Below are 19,979 nucleotides of genomic sequence, written 5' to 3'. Positions count from 1 at the left end.
TCTGAATGCCTCTAAACCATAATAAAAGAGAGTTAAAGAACACTTATCCAAATCTAATCCTCAAATAGTTTTAAAAATAACTCTGAACTTGGAATATACAGGAAAGATAAGAGCCCACACCAAGTCACAATAATAATCATATTTAAGACTAGAAAATATATTTTAAAGGCAATCTTTTTAGTATTGAGTTTTTGATGACCTAGTCCTACTTAATGTAATATATAATCATCTATTTTGTATATATTTCATTTCCTATTTCATGAAGTATGAAATACAAAGAACTGCTTAATCTTTTTACTTTTACTGTTAGAGACAGAAGAAAAATTTGACACTTCTGTAGATATAATTCGTCAGAAAAGAAGACTTTAAAATATGTATAAAGAATTGATTATTCTCTCACAGTATGTAAAAGATCATTGTAACTATTCCCAGAAGTGTCATTCATGTTTCTCTCCACAAAACACCCGCTTTGCTGCACTGAAAAAATCTACTTAATAGCATCACTTTTCAAAATAATTCAGAAATCACTTGGGAAAACACTTTCTCTAAAGCAGGAAAAATAAAATCTCTTTGAGAATATATTTATAAAGAGATCTTACTATTTTACGGTATTCGGGTCTTCTGTGTGCAGGACGAGACATGCCTGGCAGGTGAAGAAAGTTCACCGATCTTTGTCCTTTCGTGTTGCTTCTGTAAGTTCCTCCTTGCTCTGAGACTCGGGTGCTGCTACTGCACTCTACTGCTTTTGCCCTCTGCTGAACTGGAGAGGAGAAGAATCGTAAATAGGACTGTCTTATAGCCCAGTACAGTGCCTGCAATCAAATACTGCTTCACTTGTGGGGACGAGTTGTAAACTGAAGACTTAAAAGCTGAGAGTGAAAACTCAGACCAGAAGCACCAGCTACTGAGAATTCTTTGGCCCAAGGGAGTCTAAGAGTGGTGTTTTGTTCTCATGCCAAAGCATTGTTTTAAAATCACAAACATAAACCTTCACAATCCAAGATAGATCTAAATGTTAGCATTATTTAGTTTTTGTATTGATTGTTGTGTGAATTCGAGAAAGGATCAGCAATTTATAGACACTAAATCCTGGATTCAAACCTAATTGACAACTCTAATGGGTTTCACTTTATCCCCCAAATAATAAGTATGAAAGATCCCCCTTAGTGTGATTACAAATCCAAATTTGGTAACCTTTTCTTTTTCATAAGCAGCCATTTAACGTGTGATAGAATTTGGATGATAATATTTTCTTACAAAACTGTTGCTCAAAATGCATGTTCTACAGTTTAATAATGTATAATGATTCTGGCAGAGAAAGCAAGCCCTTAGCTTTCTTTTGAAAGTACCTAATATATTAGCTATTGAAGGCTGTTTTATTTATGCAGAAGTAGAGATACCTCAAGTTAAAAACAAGAAACTTTCTCATCTTGACAACTGCAGGGTTCAGAGGATCGAAACTATTCCAGAAATAGAAGCATAAAATTCAGTTTGAGAAAGTAGTTTCCTATTTCTTACAGCCTGAGTTGATTAGCTTTATGTGTTCTGGAAAATTCTTGCTATATAGTGACAGACTGCTGACTACTTTGGAGAACAGTGTAATGTAGTTCAAAGAGCCTAGGTGGCTTTGGAAGGCTCAGGCTTAGCTGCGTTTCTACCATTTACTGGTTGTGTCACCATGGGCAAGGCATTTTATTGCTATTTGGATCTGTTTTCACATCTGGAAAATGGCAATAACAGGCCCACCTCACAGAAGAATTGTGTCAAAGAGATGATGTGTGCTGTAAACCGACTCTTGGCGACCCCATGGACTGTAGCCCACCACGCTCCTCTGTCGATGGAATTCTCCAGGCAAGAATACTGGAGTGGATTGCCATTCCTTCTCCATTATAATGTACTATACAAACATGAATTACTGTAGATGATTTTTGTAGGTGATATATCAAATGGAATGCTGCAATATTTAAGGTATTTCTATTAGTGCTTTTGTTACAGGATACCATTATCAGGAAGAGCAGTTTTGCTGGGTTGTGAAGTGTGGGACTTTTCAGTAGCAGATTGTAATAGCATCTTATATTTACATTAACTGTACAGTTTACAGCATGTTTTCCATTTTCTTTGGTGGTGGTGGTTGTCATTAAATCGTGTCTGACTCTGGTGACCCCATGGACTATAGCCCGCCAGACTCCTCTGTGCTTGTGATTTCCCAGGCAAGAATACTGGAGTGGGTTGCCGCTTCCTTCTCCAGGGCGTCTTCCGACTTAGGAATTGAACTCACATCTCCTGTGTCTCCTGCGCTGACACACTAAGCCATCTGGTCTCATTTTAATGTAATTACACCCTTGAAGTATTCAGTACTGTAATCAGGACCATTTTAAAGGATAGAAATGTAAAAGTCAGAGCTTAAGAAATTTGTCGAAGATTAGCTGGAGAGTTAAGAAATTTGTTCAAGATTAGTTGATCCTGAAGCTGAAGCTCCAATATTTTGGCCACCTGATGCTACGAGCTGACTCATTAGAAAAGACTCTGATTCTGGAAAAGATTGAAAGCAGGAGAAGGGGACGACAGAGGATGAGATGGTTGGATGGCATCACCGACTCAATGGACATGAGTTTGAGTGAGCTCCGGGAGCTGGTGATGGACAAGGAAGCCTGGCATCCTGCAGTCCATACGATCACAAAGAGTTGGACACGACTGAGTGACAGAACAACAACAAGCTGGAAAGTGGATAACAAAGAATTTGCACTAAATCCGCTGACTCCAAATCAGCAATGTCTTTTTTTTATTTTCACTGCTCATATGCTACTTACGTTAGAGCAAAATATTTTAGAGGTCGACTCACAAAATCTCAGAAGGTATGCTGACAGTATGTTGCAGGGCCCAATTTGAGGGTAATTCTGGGTTCTAGATGAAAGATCCAGAGAAAAACAGAAAAAGTCTGTATACTTAGTGGGAGGTGAATGATGATACAGGAACTGATTTCACTAAACTAATGCTGTGGTGACATCAGGGCCACTGTGAGAATTCAGGACATCCTGGATTCATTAGAAAAAGCCAGGACTTCCCTCGTGATCCGGTGGATAAGAATCCACCTACTGATGAAGGGCACTCAGCTTCAATCCCTGGTCTGGAAAAATTCCATATGCCAAGGAGCAACTAAAGTGTATGTGCTCAACTCCCCAACCCCCGCCCCCCACCCCGCCACCCCCAGAGGATGCTCCACACAAGAGAAGCCGCCCTAAGGGAACCCACTGAAAAGAGTAGCCCCTGCTTGCAGAAACTGGAGAAAGCCCGTGAGCAGCAATGAAGACCCAGAGCAACAAAAATAAATAAATGAATAATTTAACAAAGAAAACCCCAGCTCTTTCCCAGGTGGTTGGGTCTCCCCCTTCTCACCCACCCCTGCAGCCAGGACCACAGGGCTTAAGGTAGGAGCCCCTCCCTGGCGGGCCTGTGCAAAAATGCAACTGACACAACCACAGCTCTGGTGTTCCGACCATGAAATCTACTTGCCTTCAGCAGCTCTTCTGATCCAAGCGAGCCTTGCATTCCCCAGGCTCGCTCTTTTTATGCAAAACCATCCTTCACTTAAATAGAGAGGAAGGCACAGAGACTGTGTTTCAAACAGGTTGCTGTTGTTTAGTCGCTAAGTCGGCCCCGACTCTTTGACGACTCTTTGACGACTCTTTGATGACCCTTCGGGCTGTATGATTCTACTTTTCTGCCTTGGCAGCAAATTAGGAAGAGGAATCATTTCAAAAGAATGCCGAAGAGGAAAGTTTCCCTCTTTCGTTAAGTATTCTTTCTGTAACTGAGGACTGAATTTGGAGCCTTGGATTGGAAGAATGACACATACGTCAACCTCATCTTATCTGCACAGCAGCCAATCAACACAAGTAAGTGGTGAACTGGGCCACCCCCTATACCGGCCTTTGAAGAAGTACCGGGCAGCTGAGTAGAGAACTGGGGAGATGCAAAGAGGAGGACCCCTACTGATTTGTCAGCAGTGTATTTACTATCTGAGCTCATCCACAAACTCTCAGACACGGCAAAGCCACTTCCAAATACTATAACATCTGGTCCAGGGGTTTGTTACCATTTTGCAGCTTCTTTTTCTATTTAAGCCTGCTTCTGGTGTTTAAGTGAATTTCTTTACGTAAAATTAGTGTTAATTTGCTCAGCATCCCTACCCCTCTGAGGACAGCGGTGTCTCTCAGACCTGATTCTCCATACCGGTGTTACCAGTGTGTGCTCAGTGAATGAGCTAGGGTATTCCTGCCAAGGAGTAGATGCTTTATGTTGGCTAGACAGGCAATGGGCTTCCCTGTGGCTTAGATGGTAAAGAATCTGCCTGCAACGCAGGAGACCTAGGTTCGATCCCTGAGTTGAGAAGATCCCCTGGAGAAGGAAATGGCAATCCACTCCAGTATTCTTGCCTGGAGATTCCCAAGGACAGAAGAGCTGGGCAGGCTACAGTCTATGGGGTCGCAAAGAGTCAGACACGACTGAGCCTTCAACACATTCACTTTCATTCAGACAGGCAATAGCAGAGTATCTTTAACAAGGACACCATTTGGCTGTAAAGCCCCAAAGACAATTATTATCCATGCATATGACCATTCACGATCAAGGCATGTGCTGGTACTGCAGACAGTCAATTCTTTCAATAGTAAATGAAAATAAATACTTAAGAATCTGTAATCAACAAATTTCTTTACAGCAAGACTTTGACACTTCAATAATGACTTCTAATCAATGTTCCCTGAAAGACTGGCCTACAATTTCCTTCTCCACTTCCTTATTTACCATATACTCTATTAAATGGAGTTTTAAAACATTACATTATAACCATAAGGAAGATGTAGTACTTACTACCAAGCTCTACTGAACAAGTTGCTGTATATAATTCAGTTTTTGTTTTAAGCATTAAAGCAATACTGATACAGTTGAAATATTCTGTACCCTTCTTAATCTTATTCTTTTCTCCTCAGTGGCCACCACTACCCGAAACTTGATATTTGTTGTTTCTGTACATGTTTCGAAATTCTACAGATGTCAGTAACTACAAAGAATATATAATATTATTTTATTTTAAAACTTGACAGAATGTAACATGCTGCAGGTATCATACAGCTTGTATTCTTAAAAGTTATTTAAGATTTATCTATATTCATACCTGTCATTCTGGTTTATTTATTTTTCACAGAGGCTCAGCAAACTTTTTCTATAAAGGGCTGGATAGTAAATATTTTCAGTTTTAAGGCCACACAGACTCTTGTCACTAACTACTCAACTCTGCTCAGGTGGTGGGAAAGCAGTTAGACAATTAGGAACCAGCATGGATATGTGCTAATAAAACTTTATAAACACCCAGATTTGGATTTCATGTAATTTTCACGTGTCATAAAATATTGAAAAAAAATTCAAACGGTTTTAAAAGGTAAAAATTATTCTTGTTTTAAAAGGCTTACAAAGCAGGCAGTGGGTCAGCTTGGTCCCTGAATTATATATAGGCTGCCAACTCCTACTCTATAGCATTCTATTACCATGGTTTCTCAACCTGTTTCCTTGTTATTAGACATTAATGCTGAAATTTCCTTTGTGATCTTGTATATGATCAGTATGTTTTAGCAAGGGATTTACAGAGAACTTATAAAAATAGTGCATTCTCTATTTTTAGGGTATGGAATACTAGGTGTTAGACAAAGCTTGCTAATTTTGTTCTTCCATATCTTTTATATCCTTTCAATGTTTATCTCCGTCCCTGGGATTCTCCAGGCAAGAACACTGGAGTGGGTTGCCATTTCCTTCTCCAATGCATGAAAGTGAAATGTGAAAGTGAAGTCGCTCAGTCATCTCCGACCCTCAGCGACCCCATAGACTACCAGGACTCCCAGGCTCCTCCGTCCATGGATTTTCCAGGCAAGAGTACTGGAGTGGGGTGCCACTGCCTTCTCCCAATGTTTATCTACCAATGTTTCCTTGATCATTTCTAATATGTTAAAAATCTCTTTGATTATAAGAATTTTTCTTATAATTTGACGTTTTTGGTTTATATATTTCAGTAATACAGTCATGGACAAGTTGATGACTGTCATATCTCATAATGGATCATTCCTTTCTTATGATTGAGTCTTCAAAATTAGCCCTTTTGACACTTTTTTGCCTTTAGCTCACTTTTGCCTTATATTAATGTTATTTCCAAGGGTATACATTTTGGTACCTTTAGTTTTCAAGCTTTGTGTGTTTTAGGTTGTCACTTGTAAGTGGCATGACTCTATTTTTTAATCTCTGTAGGTGCATTTACCCCAGCTCTGGTGTGGTAGTTAAAGGCATGTGCCAAACCACCTGAGTCCTGGTCCCGGCCCTTTCCCTCATCTCTGCGTGGCCCTGTGCAATTTCCTTTCTCTCTCCACACTACCCTTTTCTCATCTGTAAAGAAGCTGAGGATAATATTAGTACCTCATCATAGGATTATTATGGAGATTAAATAATGTTCTTACCTGGCATGTAGTGAGCACTCAATAATTGTTAGCTATTTTAAAATGTTATATGTGTGATTATTGATGTGTTTGGTCTCATTTCTACCATTATTTTGTGTTTTCTGTTTATCATCCTTTTTCCTCTGTTTACTATTTCTTTTCCTATTATTATTCTCTTTTTATTTCCCTTTTTTTTCTGAGTGATCTATGCACTGTGTTTCTATTGTTTAATAATTATACTTAAGATTTTTACTGCTTTATTAAGACATAAGTGATTTTACAGTTTGATGAGTTTTGACATATGTATACACCCCTGAAGCCATCGAATTAATCACCATAATTAATATATCCATCACTCCTGTTTTATAACTGTGTTTTCTTTGATTCCTTGTCTAATTTGCATCCATTAACTGCACAGCCAATTTAACAGCTAAATAGTTTGTATCTTCTGTGTGACCCAGAGTCCATACTCTGACCCATCTTCTTATCTAACTCTGATACACCAAGCCAATATTTCCTCTGCTCTTAATCAACCCAGGACCAGGTATCAGACAAATAGCAACATCCCCCCATGCCCTGAAGCCCACCAGAATCATTTAAATTAGCCAGTTCTAAGCTCTTCCCCTTCACCTGCCTTGACTTTCCCACAGAAACCCCAGGGAACGCTCTGGCTTCGGCTTCCCCTCCTCCTTTTCTGCCTCCAGCCCAACCTGCTGCTTCCCCAAGTGGCCCTGCATGGACTGGCATGCCCCTTTCTCTTGATAAATGTAAGTAATAAATTTTCCTTTTGATGGCATTGGCCTCTGTCTTCACTCAGTCACCTCCATAAATTAAAATCGTGGTTCAAATTCATGCATTCCCCCACAAGTCTTCCCATGGCCCGGGCAAACTCTCTCTTCTTATTTCTTCTCCACCACTCTCTAGGTGAGCACTAGTTTGTTTTCTATCAGTAAGTAGAGGCTAATTAACATTTTCAAGGATTTTAGATAAATGTCATACATTATGTATTCTTTTGCCTGAATTCTTCCCTTTCAGTTCAGTTCAGTTCAGTCGCTCAGTCGTGTCCAACTCTTTGTGACCCCATGAATCTCAGCACGCCAGGCCTCCCTGTCCATCACCAACTCCCGGAGTTCACTCAGACTCGCGTCCATCGAGTCAGTGATGCCATCCAGCCATCTCATCCTCTGTCGTCCCTTTCTCCTCCTGCCCCCAGTCCCTCCCAGCATCAAAGTCTTTTCCAATGAGTCAACTCTTCGCATGAGGTGGCCAAAGTATTGGAGTTTCAGTTTCAGCATCCTTCCTTCCAAAGAAATCCCAGGATTGATCTCCTTCAGAATGGACTGGCTGGATCTCCTTGCAGTCCAAGGGACTCTCAAGAGTCTTCTCCAACACCACAGTTCAAAAGCATCAATTCTTCGGCGCTCAGCCTTCTTCACAGTCCAACTCTCACATCCATACATGACTACTGGAAAAACCATAGCCTTGACTAGACGGACCTTAGTCGGCGAAGTAATGTCTCTGCTTTTGAATATGCTATCTAGGTTGGTCATAACTTTCCTTCAAAGGAGTAAGTGTCTTTTAATTTCATGGCTGCAATCACCATCTGCAATGATTTTGGAGCCCAAAAAAATAAAGTCTGACACTGTTTCCACTGTTTCCCCGTCTATTTCCCATGGAGTGATGGGACCGGATGCCATGATCTTCGTTTTCTGAATGTTGAGCTTTAAGCCAACTTTTTCACTCTCCTCTTTCACTTTCATCAAGAGGCTTTTTAGTTCTTCTTCACTTTCTGCCATAAGAGTGGTATCATCTGCATATCTGAGGTTATTGATATTTCTCCTGGCAATCTTGATTCCAGCTTGTGTTTCTTCCAGTCCAGCGTTTCTCATGATGTACTCTGCATATAAGTTAAATAAGCAGGGTGACAATATACAGCCTTGACGTACTCCTTTTCCTGTTTGGAACCAGTCTATTGTTCCATGTCCAGTTATTCATTCTTGTTACTGTATATATTAATAGCCTATTCCTCATATTTTTTCTGAGTAGCTTTCCCTTACATAGATATAGAACAGTCTGTGGATGGCTTCTGTGTTGTTTCCAGTTTGCAGCTATTATAAAGAAGCAAACTTGTGTCATTCATGTACAGGTTTTCATGTGGAGGTATGCTTTCATTTCTCTTGAGTAAATACCTAGGAAGTAAGTTACATTGTATGGCTGGTATATACAGGCAACTTTTAAGGAAACTGACAGTTTTCAAAAGTGATTGTTTCATTTTACATTCCTAACATGAGTGTATATGAGTTAGTTGCTCTACAATCCTTACCAACATTTGGTATGGAGTACCTTTCTAATTTTTGCCATTATATCAGATATGTAGTGATATCTTACTATAACCATGGATTATCTTACTTGTATCTTTTGAAATAAAATGTAGTTATTTATAGAAATAACTAATAAATAAAAGAACTTTAAAAATATACTTGTACTTATCATTATTTTTTGCTCCTATGTCTTTCCTTAGAGTTTATTTTTCTCCTTGCTGAAACATATCCTTTAATAATCCTCTTAATGAGGTTCTATGAGTGGTAAATTCCCTTAGTCTCTGTGTGCTGTCTTTATTTTGCTCTATTTCAAATGATGGTTTAGCTGGTACTAAGAACTCTGAAGACATTGTCTTCTGGTCCCTATTGTTACTGATGAGAAGTGTGCTGTCAATATATGGCCACTTTTGGGTAGATTATCTGTCTTTTATTTTTGACAGCTTTTAAGACTTTCTGTCTTTCACACTGTGCAGTTTTAATATGATGTGTCCAGTGTGAATGTATCTTTAGTGAAACTATTTAAAATAGATAGCACTTTTCTTACGTGAGAACTTTCTTTGATTCTGCAAAATTCTCAGTTATTTCTCTTCAAATATTGTCTATTCCTTCATTTTCCCCTCCAGAACTCCTATTAGACAGGTCATGGAGTTTTTTAATCTGTTTTCTATTCCCTTTAACTGCTTTTAAAAATATACTCTTTCATTTCTTTGTCTTTTTATACTGCACTCTGGGTCAATTCCTCAGCATTATGTTTCAATTCACTGATGATATATTTAACCAAGGCCAGCTGAGATTTATTTAAGAAGAGAAACTTGTATCTTATTCATTTTTATAAGCCAAAGCAATATAGTTTTAAAAAACTACTCTTTAAACAAAACCATTTGATGATTAAATATAGCCATTTTATGTGTGATTATATAATTTCTTATCTATATGTATATAACTTTATTAATTACCCAAATATATTTTCACACAACAAATGATACCATACTAAGTAATTTGCAACTTAACTTTTAAGACAACACATTGTTATATTATGTTCTGACAACACAAACATATTTTTATGCAAAGGTAGAATGTTTTTGTTGTGATTTGACTTTAGGGGTACCCAGGTCTTGCTCATCTCTTTTGGGAAAACTTTTGGAATCTATATGGAAGAATGATGAAATTACAGATGCTCCAGACAGCCCTAAATTTGGATTGCTCTAGTATTAGATAACTTCCATGATTTTTTATGCTATAATTTTATGGTAACAAAATCTTGGACCAGTACAAGGGTTAGAATGTTCTGATTTTCTTCTATACTGTATTTGCTGGTGCTAAGCATTTTGTGTCACACAAGGGAGCACAAAGGAAGATGGCAGCAGTTTGCTTTGCAATCTGCTCTTTTTAGTAGAAAGATATACTGAAGAAGTTTCCCTTGTCACTCAAGCCAGATGAATCTCTCCCTCAAGTCCCTCCAGCTGTACTCTGAAGTTCATTTATTAGCTCAGGATTCACAAAGTACACAAGGAAAGATGCTAGAATCCTTTAAACATGTAAGGATGTTGGGTCGCCTGACACAACCAGTTAAACCAGTAAGATCCCATAAAATGGTTATAGCTGGTGGAGTCTAACGATCAGAAAGGGCTAGGAGCTGATTTGTGAAGGAGCTTCCCAAGATGAGCACAGCTCTCGGTAACATTGTATCTTCTCTGCAGAGAAGTGGAACATTTATCAACACTTTAATTGCTGCTTTGACTATCGGTGGGCAACAACTCTTCTCCTCTTTCACGTTCAGTTGTCCCTGTCAAGTTGGGAAAAATTTCTACTATGGTTCTGCTTTTCTGATCATTCCTGCCTTAATCCTTCTGGTTGCCGGCTTTGCTCTGAGAAGCCAGACGTGGACAATCAGCAGTGAATACTGCTGCAGCTGCGTACCTCAGCTCCGGAGAATCAGCCTCCTGGAGCGCAGGCTGGCTTGCCTTCACTTCTTCAGCATCACCGGGAGGGCACTTGTTGCTCCATTAACGTGGCTGGCGGTGACCCTGCTGACAGGCACGTACTACGAATGTGCGGCAAGTGAATTTGCATCTGTGGACCGTTACCGAGCCTTTGACAATATTAGTGCCGGCGAACGGCAAGAGATCCTAGCCGGGTTTCCGTGCTGCAGATCAGTTCCATCCAATATGATCCTGGTCAGAGATGAAGTAGCTCTTCTACACAGATACCAGTCACAGGTAAGTTCTTGCTTTTTATTTTCAGCTCTGCTATCCCGTATTAACTGGCGCTTCCCTGGTGGCTCCCTGGTAAAGAATCTGCCTGCAGTGCAGGAGATGCGTGTTTGATCCCTGGGTAAGGAAGATCCCCTGGAGGAGAAAATGGCAGCCCACTCCAGTTCTCGCCTGGGAAGTCCCCAGGACAGAGGAGCCCTGCAGGCTGTAATCCATGGGGTGCAAAAGAACTGAATGGGACTTAGCTACTGAACAACAGCAATCTCATATTAACTACACTCACTGGAAACATTTTCCATTCCTGCTGCTTCTCATATTGTCTGATTATAGAACACAAACTCATCAGTTAGATTTCTACTGAGTGGCTGAACAAATATGGTTAGGATGTTGGGCTTTGGAGTCAGCAGACCTGCATTTGAGGCTTGCTTTACCATGTATTAACCTGCAAAACCTTAAGCAAGTTATCTAATTTATCCATGCTTCACTGTTCTCAGCTGTAAAATGGAGATATTGTTAATATGATCTGTCATTTAGGGTTGGAGTGAGTAATAAACAAGTTAATGCATCTAAAGCACTCAGTACTGTGTTCAGAATCTATTATATATTAAAAACAGGGAATTTTCAGTTCAGTTAAGTCACTCAAATGTGTCTCTTTGCAACCCCATGGACTGCAGCACGCCAGGCTTTCCTGTCCATCACCAGCGCCCAGAGATTGTTCAAACTCATGTCCATTGAGTCAGTGATGCCATTCAACCATCTCATCCTCTGTTATCCCCTTCTCCTCCTGCACTCAATCCTTCCCAGTATCAGGGTATTTTCCAGTGAGTCAGTTCTTCGCATCAGGTGGCCAAAATATTGGAGTTTCAGCTTCAGCATCAGTCCTTCCAATGAATATTCAGGACTGCTTTCCTTTAGGATGGGCTGGTTTGATCTCCTTGCAGTCCAAGGGACTCTCAACAGTCTTCATCAATACCACAGTTCAAAAGCATCAGTTCTTTGGCATTTGGCTTTCTTTATGGTCCAACTCTCACATCCATACATGACTACTGGAAAATCCATAGCTTTGACTAGAAGGACCTTTGTTGGCAAAGTAATGTCTCTGCTTTTTAATAGGCTATCTAGGTTGGTCATAACTTTTCTTCAACAAGGAATTTTAGATATTGTTATTAAAAATATTATTACTAAATTCCATCTTTCTGCATGTATATTCTTAAATATGCATTCTTATATATTTAAATCACATTTAAAATTATGGAAGGGTTAATTATAATTTAAAATAAACACTGATGATAGTTCTAAATTTAGTGTCATTAGATAGGTTTGTGGGAGGGAGTGGAGTCAAGTGAGGGGAAGGCCTAAACCTACTAGGTTTATAGGTTAAATCCAAAGACGTAAAAGTACATTTTTGTCAGTACAGAAAGAATCATTGGTGTTCATCAGTTTCTCCCAGGGATTTGGGAGAAAAACACATTTCAAATCACTGCAATGCCATAAGAACACAGTAATGTTTTTTAATTTACTTTTTATTTTATATTTCAGCATAGTTGATTTACAATGTTGTGTTAGTTTCAAGTATACAACAAAGTGATTCATTTATACATATCCATATATCTATTCTTTTATTATTTTTCAGACTCTTTTCCCATATAAGTTATTATAGAATATTGAGAAAAACACATTAACTTTTAAACTACTTATTGCAAAGGCCTCTCTTGACCCATCACTTTTCAGTTATTGAAATTTAAAAGTGCTGATGATATTTAGTTGAAAAAATTACTATCAACACAACAATATTGAAGTGTTATATATGAACCAGTTGAAACAAAATTAGAAACCTTATTAAGAAAGGATTTGTCTCAACCTATTTATACTGGCCTTAAATGTCAAGCAGAGGAGCTGTTAAAAGTGAAAAAATCAATGGGACAATTTTGACTTAAAAATGTTCTTGCTTTAAAAAAATAAGTTGTAATACACAATGGTAAGATGTTCTTCAGGTCAAAATAAAACATCTTATCTAATGATACACAGGCTTCTGTGAAAAGACAGTTTTATAGCTCTGAGTACCATGAGCAAGTGGATTTTTTGATTTAGTGACACCACCACTAATATTTGGGCTTCCCTGGTGGCTCAGACAGTAAAGAATCTGCCAGCAATGCAGGAGACCAGGATTCGATCCCTGGGTTGGGAATATCCCCTGGAAAAGGGAATGGCAACCCACTCCAGTATACTTGCCTGGGGTATTCCAAGTACAGAGGAGCCTGGTGGGCTACAGTCCACAGAGTCGCAGAGTTGGACACAACTAAGTGATATTTATTGACCACTAATATTTATTGAGATGCTTATCCTATTGTGTACAAATACGTTATATCTTAATTCTAATCTTCATAATCCTAAGAGGTAGGTATAATCAACTCCATTTTACAGATGAGGAAACTGAAACTCAAAGAGTTTATAACTTTCATAAGTTTATAGAGCTAATAAATGGTTTATCAAGCTAGCCAAAGACCAGGGGCTGTTTGTATTTGCCCTCCCACCTTCTATAGTTACCTCATACTCCAATCTCATTTGAGGAATATGTACTGTCTTTCTGTTGGATGATTCTGGGTTGACCACCAGATCAAATTAAGTTTAAATCCTGTCTCTGCCTGTACCTTCTGGACATTTATTTCATCCCATTTCAATACCTTCTATACCCATGCCCAAATCATCTAACTGCAAATTGAATGATGAATCCTCCCTCTATCCCTGCTCCCTGTACTGTCACCCATATAAAGCCCTTCAATGATTTTCTACCAGCCTAAGCACAGATCCAGATTCCTGCCCTGACATACAATGTCCTTCAATATGTGGCCCCTGACCATTTCCCCAAATGATTCCTATGACCTTGTGAACTCAACTTCTTGGGGTTTTCCCAGCTCTTCACGTGCTTCTTCTTCTGACTTCCCTAATTGGAATTCTCCTCAACCTCTTGCATCTGGTGAACTTGTCTTTAATAATTTAAGTTGGAGCATCATCTCTTCTGGGAAGTGTTCCCTGACACTCTTCTCCTTTAAACAAGTTCACATATCTTCCTTGGGCTTTGTGTTTACACCTATCAAAACTATCCTATTTTACTGTGTTTCTTGGCTTTATATTTTGTCTCCCTCTTTAGGCTTATAGATTTGGAAAGAGAGAATGTATCTAAAATTATCTGGATCTGTGTCCCAGGAACCAAGCAGTATGTATAGCACATGGTGGGAGGTCAACCTCGGGCTCAGTAAATGATAGCTGATGAATTAATGGGCATCTGAGATGACCTTTCCTCAACCATGCTGGCCTCTAATAAGTTCAGTCATGACACGATGAGTATCACTTTGTCGGCTTCAGCCTCTCTAGAGTGAAGCTATCTTGCTGTGCACACACTGGTGATTCCAGGCCTGTTGGTGAATCACCAGCTGTGGAAGAGACTTTCACCATTTAGATTGTGGCTGCATACTGGTGGTTTCCCTAAATGTGTGCAGCCCATCTGTCTCACTCTACATAACAACCACTAAATATTGAAAAAAGAATACCAAAAAGGAAAAAAGAGGAGTCTAAGCATAGAAAACAGTTATTTGTTATTTGTCAGTCTTTAAAAGTGGAAACTAAATAGTTGCAAATAAAATCTAGTTGACTTTCCTTTCAAAGTATATTTCAAAAACCAACCATAAAACTGACCAGCAAAAGATTATTTGAAGGGAGAAGAAGATGAAAAGGAAAACAGTAGGTGCTGTACCTTTAAGGACATGAGAGTCTGCTCATCGACTTTCTTCGGTCACAAAAAAATAAAAGGAAATAGCAATTTGCGAAGAAATGTCAGTGAGTACTTGCTGGCATATCACTGAGCTTGGTAGCTTACAAAACTACCATTATTATCTATTATATCATAATTTTCATCACTATAATTATTAAATATATATTAAGTGTCCAAAGAAATGTATGAGCCTACACCTGATGCTTAAACTAAAATAAAAAATGTAGTTTATGTCCATTATGCAAAGATAATAGGCACGTTATAATGTTTGCCGCTTCCAGGACAGTATCTAGAATCCACTTCAAAATCTTTGGAAATTTCCCAAATCCAAAAATCCTTTGTAATCCCAAAGCCAAGTTGAAGATGGTTGGGCCTGTATCCCGTGTCACACCTGCACCCAGGATCAGATGAATAGCACCTGTCAATAGGCTAAAGACTAGAAAAGCAAATTTCTTACCCATATTTTAGTTCTCAGATTTGTGGGGATCCCTCCCATCATGGTTATTTCTTGAATATTTAATATATTGATGCTTTCTGTTTCTCTTTTGAATAATTATGTGAAGATGCTGGGCTGGATTCTGATCACCTTGGCAACCATCACTGCCCTAGTCTCCTATTCTTTGGCGAGGTGCTGCTCACCCCTCACCTCCCTGCAGCATCGCTACTGGACCAACCACCTCCACAATGAGAGGGAACTCTTTGAAGAAGCCGCAGCACAGCATTCACGGCTGCTCATCCTGCAGCGCATAAAGAAGCTATTTGGCTTCATTCCTGGAAATGAAGATGTCAGACACATCCATATTCCTTCATGTCAGGACTGGAGAGAGATGTCAGTCCCCAGCTTTCTCTGCATGGGTAATGACGTGCAAGGTAATTACAGCTTCCTTGGAGGCAGGGTGGATGAGGATAATGAGGAAGGCAGATCAGGAGGTATTGAATTAAAACCTTAATCAAAGCACCTTTCACAATTCAAATATTTTATTTTTATAAGGACAGAGTTTCCATGTAATCCCTTCATCTTTTTCTCTCTCTTCTGATATTTATGTCAGTTCATCTGAAATGCTATTTCCAAAATCAATTTATCTGATCATGGTAACAATTTCTCATTTTGAAATTTCACTGATGGTCTTGTAGTGCATATATTGGTCTGATTTTTTTACAAATATGAAAATTGTAGTCATATCAAAATTTAGATCCTAGTTTTGTTACTTAGTAGCTGTGCAAAAATGAATATCTTTGAGTGCTATTTTGTATCTGCATTCAGATAGCAGCTACTTCAGAGATGAGGACGTATATGACAATTAGATATGATAATACAAGCTAAGTACTCAGCACAGTGCCTTTCATAAAATAAGTGCTCATAAATGTTATTTTTGCCCTTCCTCTTTGCATTGCTTGTCTTTTATCATTATTTTCTCCATGTCTAAGTTTTTTAAAAATTTTCTACCTCTGTATAATACCCAGCGACTTTTCACTGCTTCTTCCTCTTTCTTCAAGCTTAAATATCTGACCTTTGGGAATCAAGATTAAAACAAAACAAAACAAAACCTTTCTAAATTGTTACCATGTACGGGGGAAGCCCAGGCAAGAAGGTCTTGAGTCATCTTGCCATACCCAAGGAAAGATGGACACATATTGTATCCTCACTGGTGTCATAAATGTTATTTGTGGCACCTCCATAGTGGAAACATTTTTACAGGTATGATATAGAAAGTTTATTCTAGAAAGTTCCCCCTGTGTTCCACTACCAGGACACCATCTATGTCTTTTTGTTATCACACCTTTGTACTCAAAATCCATTTTAGGAAGGAAGGCTGTAAGCTATATTTGTAGATCCATTATCTAAACTCTAAAAGGGAAGACCTACCTAAATTTTCACTTCTTATATTTGACAGTTTTCTATTTTATCTTCATTATTTCTGATATATGTATAGTTTCATGCCTGATTTTTGCCACATTCACTTGAACAACTGGTTCATTGGTCAAAATAAGCGAAGTGAGGGTTTTCCTTTATCTTTTAAACAAAATAATGGCTACTTACTGGGCAATGGACCAACTGCCAGTAGTCAAGGTGACTTTCAAGATTCATTTTCAAGGAGACCAGAGAATTTGACCATCTAAAATGCAATCACTTACCTGGTAATCTTACAGCCATGGAAGGGTCCATTTTGTGTGAAATTATGGGTCTTTCAAATTTAATAGAAACAATAAAGATGAATATTAAGAAGATTATTAGTTTTTTAACCAATAAGAGATACACAGTATAGTAGTTTGCCAGGACAGAAGACCTGTTCCTCCCTCTCCATCACTTACTGGGCAAATTGGTTAGTCTCTCTGGAATTCAGCTGTTGCATCTGTAAATTGGGATAGTGATACCTTATCTGCTGGAAGGGAAGGAACTGAACCAAACGAATTCTTGAGGTCCTTTCTAAGTCTAATAAGATGTTTACATGTATACAGGTGAATAAGTGTACAATCTTCTGGAGCACTAGTAGCTTAGGTTGTTTCTATTGAAAGGAAAATATCACCAAGTTTGGTTCTGAGCTTTCCTCTCTAGACATTCACTGGCATTCCATTAAAAAAAAAAAAGTTAGTGTATTGATTTTTTCAAGTGGCCGAGAAAAGTTATTCCACTTCTCTAATTCTATATACAATTCTGATATGACATGACAAGAGGGATCTTTAAAAAACAGAAGTCAGTACGGAAGTAGGGTCTTGGTCTGCTCTGATATAAATAAGCTGTGTAATTATGGAATTGATGCTTTCAAACTGTGGTGCTGGAGAAGACTCTTGAGGGTCCCTTGGACTGCAAGGAGATCAAACCAGTCAATCCTAAAGGAAATCAATCCTGAATGTTCATTAGAAGGACTGATGCTGCAGCTCTGATACTTTGGCCACCTGATGCGAAGAGCTGACTCATTGGAAAAGACCCTGATACTGGGAAAGATTGAAGGCAGGAGGAGAAGGGGATGAGATGGTTGGATGGCATCACCCCCTCAATGGACATGAGTTTGAGCAAGCTCCAGGAGATGGTGAAGGACAGGGGAGCCTGGCATGCTGCAGTCCATGGGGTCACAAAGAGTCAGACATGACTGAGCGACTGAACAACACATTATGGAAGGCCACCTCTACTTTATTCTTTAGCGTCTTCTCCAGCTCCAAATCCCATGGCTCTGAGAATCTTTGAAGTTGTTTTGTATTGGGACACACTAGTTAAAGTAGTGGGGGCTTCCCTGGTGGCTCAGAGGTTAAAGCGTCTGCCTCCAGTGCGGGAGACCGGGGTTTGATCCCTGGGTCGGGAAGATCCCCTGGAGAAGGAAATGGTAACCCACTCCAGTATTCTTGCCTGATGAATCCCATGGACAGGGGAGCCTGGCAGGCTACAGTCCACAGGGTCGCAAAGTCAGACACGACTGAGCAACTTCACTTCTCTTCTTCAGTTAAAGTAACATTTTATACCATGATCCGAGTTATTTTATTAGTTTTCAGGAAATATACTCTGATAGAATAATATACAGAGATGAGAATAAATACTCTAGTGAGATTTTCAGTTATCAAAATCAGAGCGTATAAAGTTAAAACTTTATATTATCAGAAAGAATAGTTGTTCATATACTGACACCAGGAAGGTTTTTTTCCACTAAATTCTAGAAGCACTTTCTAAATCAAGCTGTTTCAGAGTATTGCATACAATTTATCTTTTGGACCACTTAATCATGATCTTTCACTTTCTCTCAAAGGATTGTAAGCATTTTGGAGCTCTTCTGTGTAGCTTCAAGGGGTTTTATAGCATCTGTATGAACATTTAAAGAATAGTACACATTCTTGAGTTTTATTGTATCTTATCTATTTCAAATTAAACAAATTAAATTGCCATATTTTTTTGTCCAGAATATTCCTCTGTTCCATAGCCAGTTGGACAAAACTTTTCCATTAAGAACATTGTGCTTCCTCTCCTTTATGCTTAATGGATTTATGTAATTTTAAAACATATAATTAAAATCAATTATGTGCTAATATTACCTTATATTTTGCTACCAAGTGGTTTTGGATACTACATCAAATGCTGTGGCTTGGCATAAATACAGACTTCTCATTTCTTACTTTCATCAGTCCCACATCTGCCTCCCACAATCCAAGCTGCCTCCTTCCCAGGAGACAAATACAATCCCAATGTTTAGACGTGTTTTACTCTGCTTATTTATGCTCTCCAAAGCTGAATTGCAGAATCATATTTATACTCATCATCTTTGTCTTCTTCTGTTCTCAGTCTCCAGTTCCATTAAAAAAAATTCTAGCATGTGATTGTAATGATGCTGCTAGGTCGCTTCAGTCGTGTCCGACTCTGTACGACCCCATATACGGCAGCCCACCAGGCTCACCCATCCCTGGGATTCTCCAATGCATGAAAGTGAAAAGTGAAAGTTAAGTCGCTCAGTTGTGTCCAACTCTTAGCGACCCCATGGACTGCAGCTTACCAGGCTCCTCCGTCCATGGGATTTTCCAGGCAAGAGTACTGGAGTGGGGTGCCATTGCCTTCTCCGATGATTGTAATAAGAAACAGCAATGTGATTTTACAAATTTTTTTTGCATTCTGTTTGTAGCACAAGGGGAAATCACATTAACCTTAAAACTTTGAAATATCATAACCAATCAGAGGCCTTCCAAATGCAAGACTCAGCAGCTATTTGCTACTTCAAAATATATGGTTTAGAGTTTTCATTTTAGCTTCTAAACAAACCTACCAAAATTTGGCACTGGTTACTAAAGGAGTAAATGTTGGGAAGTTGTCCTTAGAGTAGACAGCTACACAATTGGCTCCATGAGCTGTGGGGCACAGTTATAAATGCGACCTCGACCAAGGAGCAATGATGTTACCTTCAGAGAGACAAAGTTCATTGTCCCTGACCCGAATTACTCTTCTGTTCAGTTCAGTCCAGTCGCTCGGTCGTAACGGCCTCTTTGTGGCCTCATAGATTAAGCATGCACAATTAAACTCTAATCTCAGTACACTAGAACTTCAGAAATGTTTTTCAAGTTTTGTTTCCTCTGCTGCCCCCTCGTGGTATAGACAGATGGCTGCACGCAAGTATTGTGGCCACAGCAGCCGCTGTAAAAGGAATTCTTTTGTTGTTGCTTAGTCACTAAATTGTATCTGACTCTTTTGAGAGCCCATAGACTACAGCCCACC

The 19,979-nt window shown here is 39.1% G+C and overlaps 2 protein-coding genes across 2 annotated transcripts in view; one reads left to right on the top strand and one right to left on the bottom strand.

Moving 5' to 3' along the window:
- TRAPPC3L (trafficking protein particle complex subunit 3L) overlaps positions 1–854 on the bottom strand; it is a 38,915-nt gene extending 38,061 nt beyond the window's left edge. The window contains exon 1 of the mRNA XM_040238447.1: positions 600–854. Within this exon, the coding sequence (XP_040094381.1) occupies positions 600–641 (42 nt within the window). The 5' untranslated portion in view covers positions 642–854. The remainder of the gene's footprint in view (positions 1–599) is intronic.
- A 9,590-nt stretch (positions 855–10,444) lies between these two features.
- CALHM4 (calcium homeostasis modulator family member 4) lies at positions 10,445–15,888 on the top strand. Its single transcript, XM_040238444.1, has 2 exons — positions 10,445–11,022; positions 15,352–15,888. Exons 1-2 carry the CDS (start codon positions 10,465–10,467, stop codon positions 15,736–15,738), a joined length of 945 nt encoding a protein of 314 aa, XP_040094378.1. The 5' UTR covers positions 10,445–10,464; the 3' UTR covers positions 15,739–15,888.
- The last annotated feature ends 4,091 nt before the right edge of the window (positions 15,889–19,979 follow it).

Source organism: Oryx dammah, unplaced genomic scaffold (assembly GCF_014754425.2).
Source record: "Oryx dammah isolate SB20612 unplaced genomic scaffold, SCBI_Odam_1.1 HiC_scaffold_4, whole genome shotgun sequence".
Lineage (NCBI taxonomy): Eukaryota > Metazoa > Chordata > Mammalia > Artiodactyla > Bovidae > Oryx > Oryx dammah.
Note: the sequence above shows the minus strand (reverse complement) of the source record. Positions and strands in the feature narration are given on the sequence as shown.

Bases quoted from the DNA above. Each gene is read 5' to 3' on its own strand.
- CALHM4 (XM_040238444.1), top strand. From the start codon at position 10,465: ATGAGCACAGCTCTCGGTAACATTGTATCTTCTCTGCAGAGAAGTGGA. The intron at 11,023-15,351 runs GTAAGTTCTTGC...AATTATGTGAAG, and splicing joins TACACAGATACCAGTCACAG to ATGCTGGGCTGGATTCTGAT.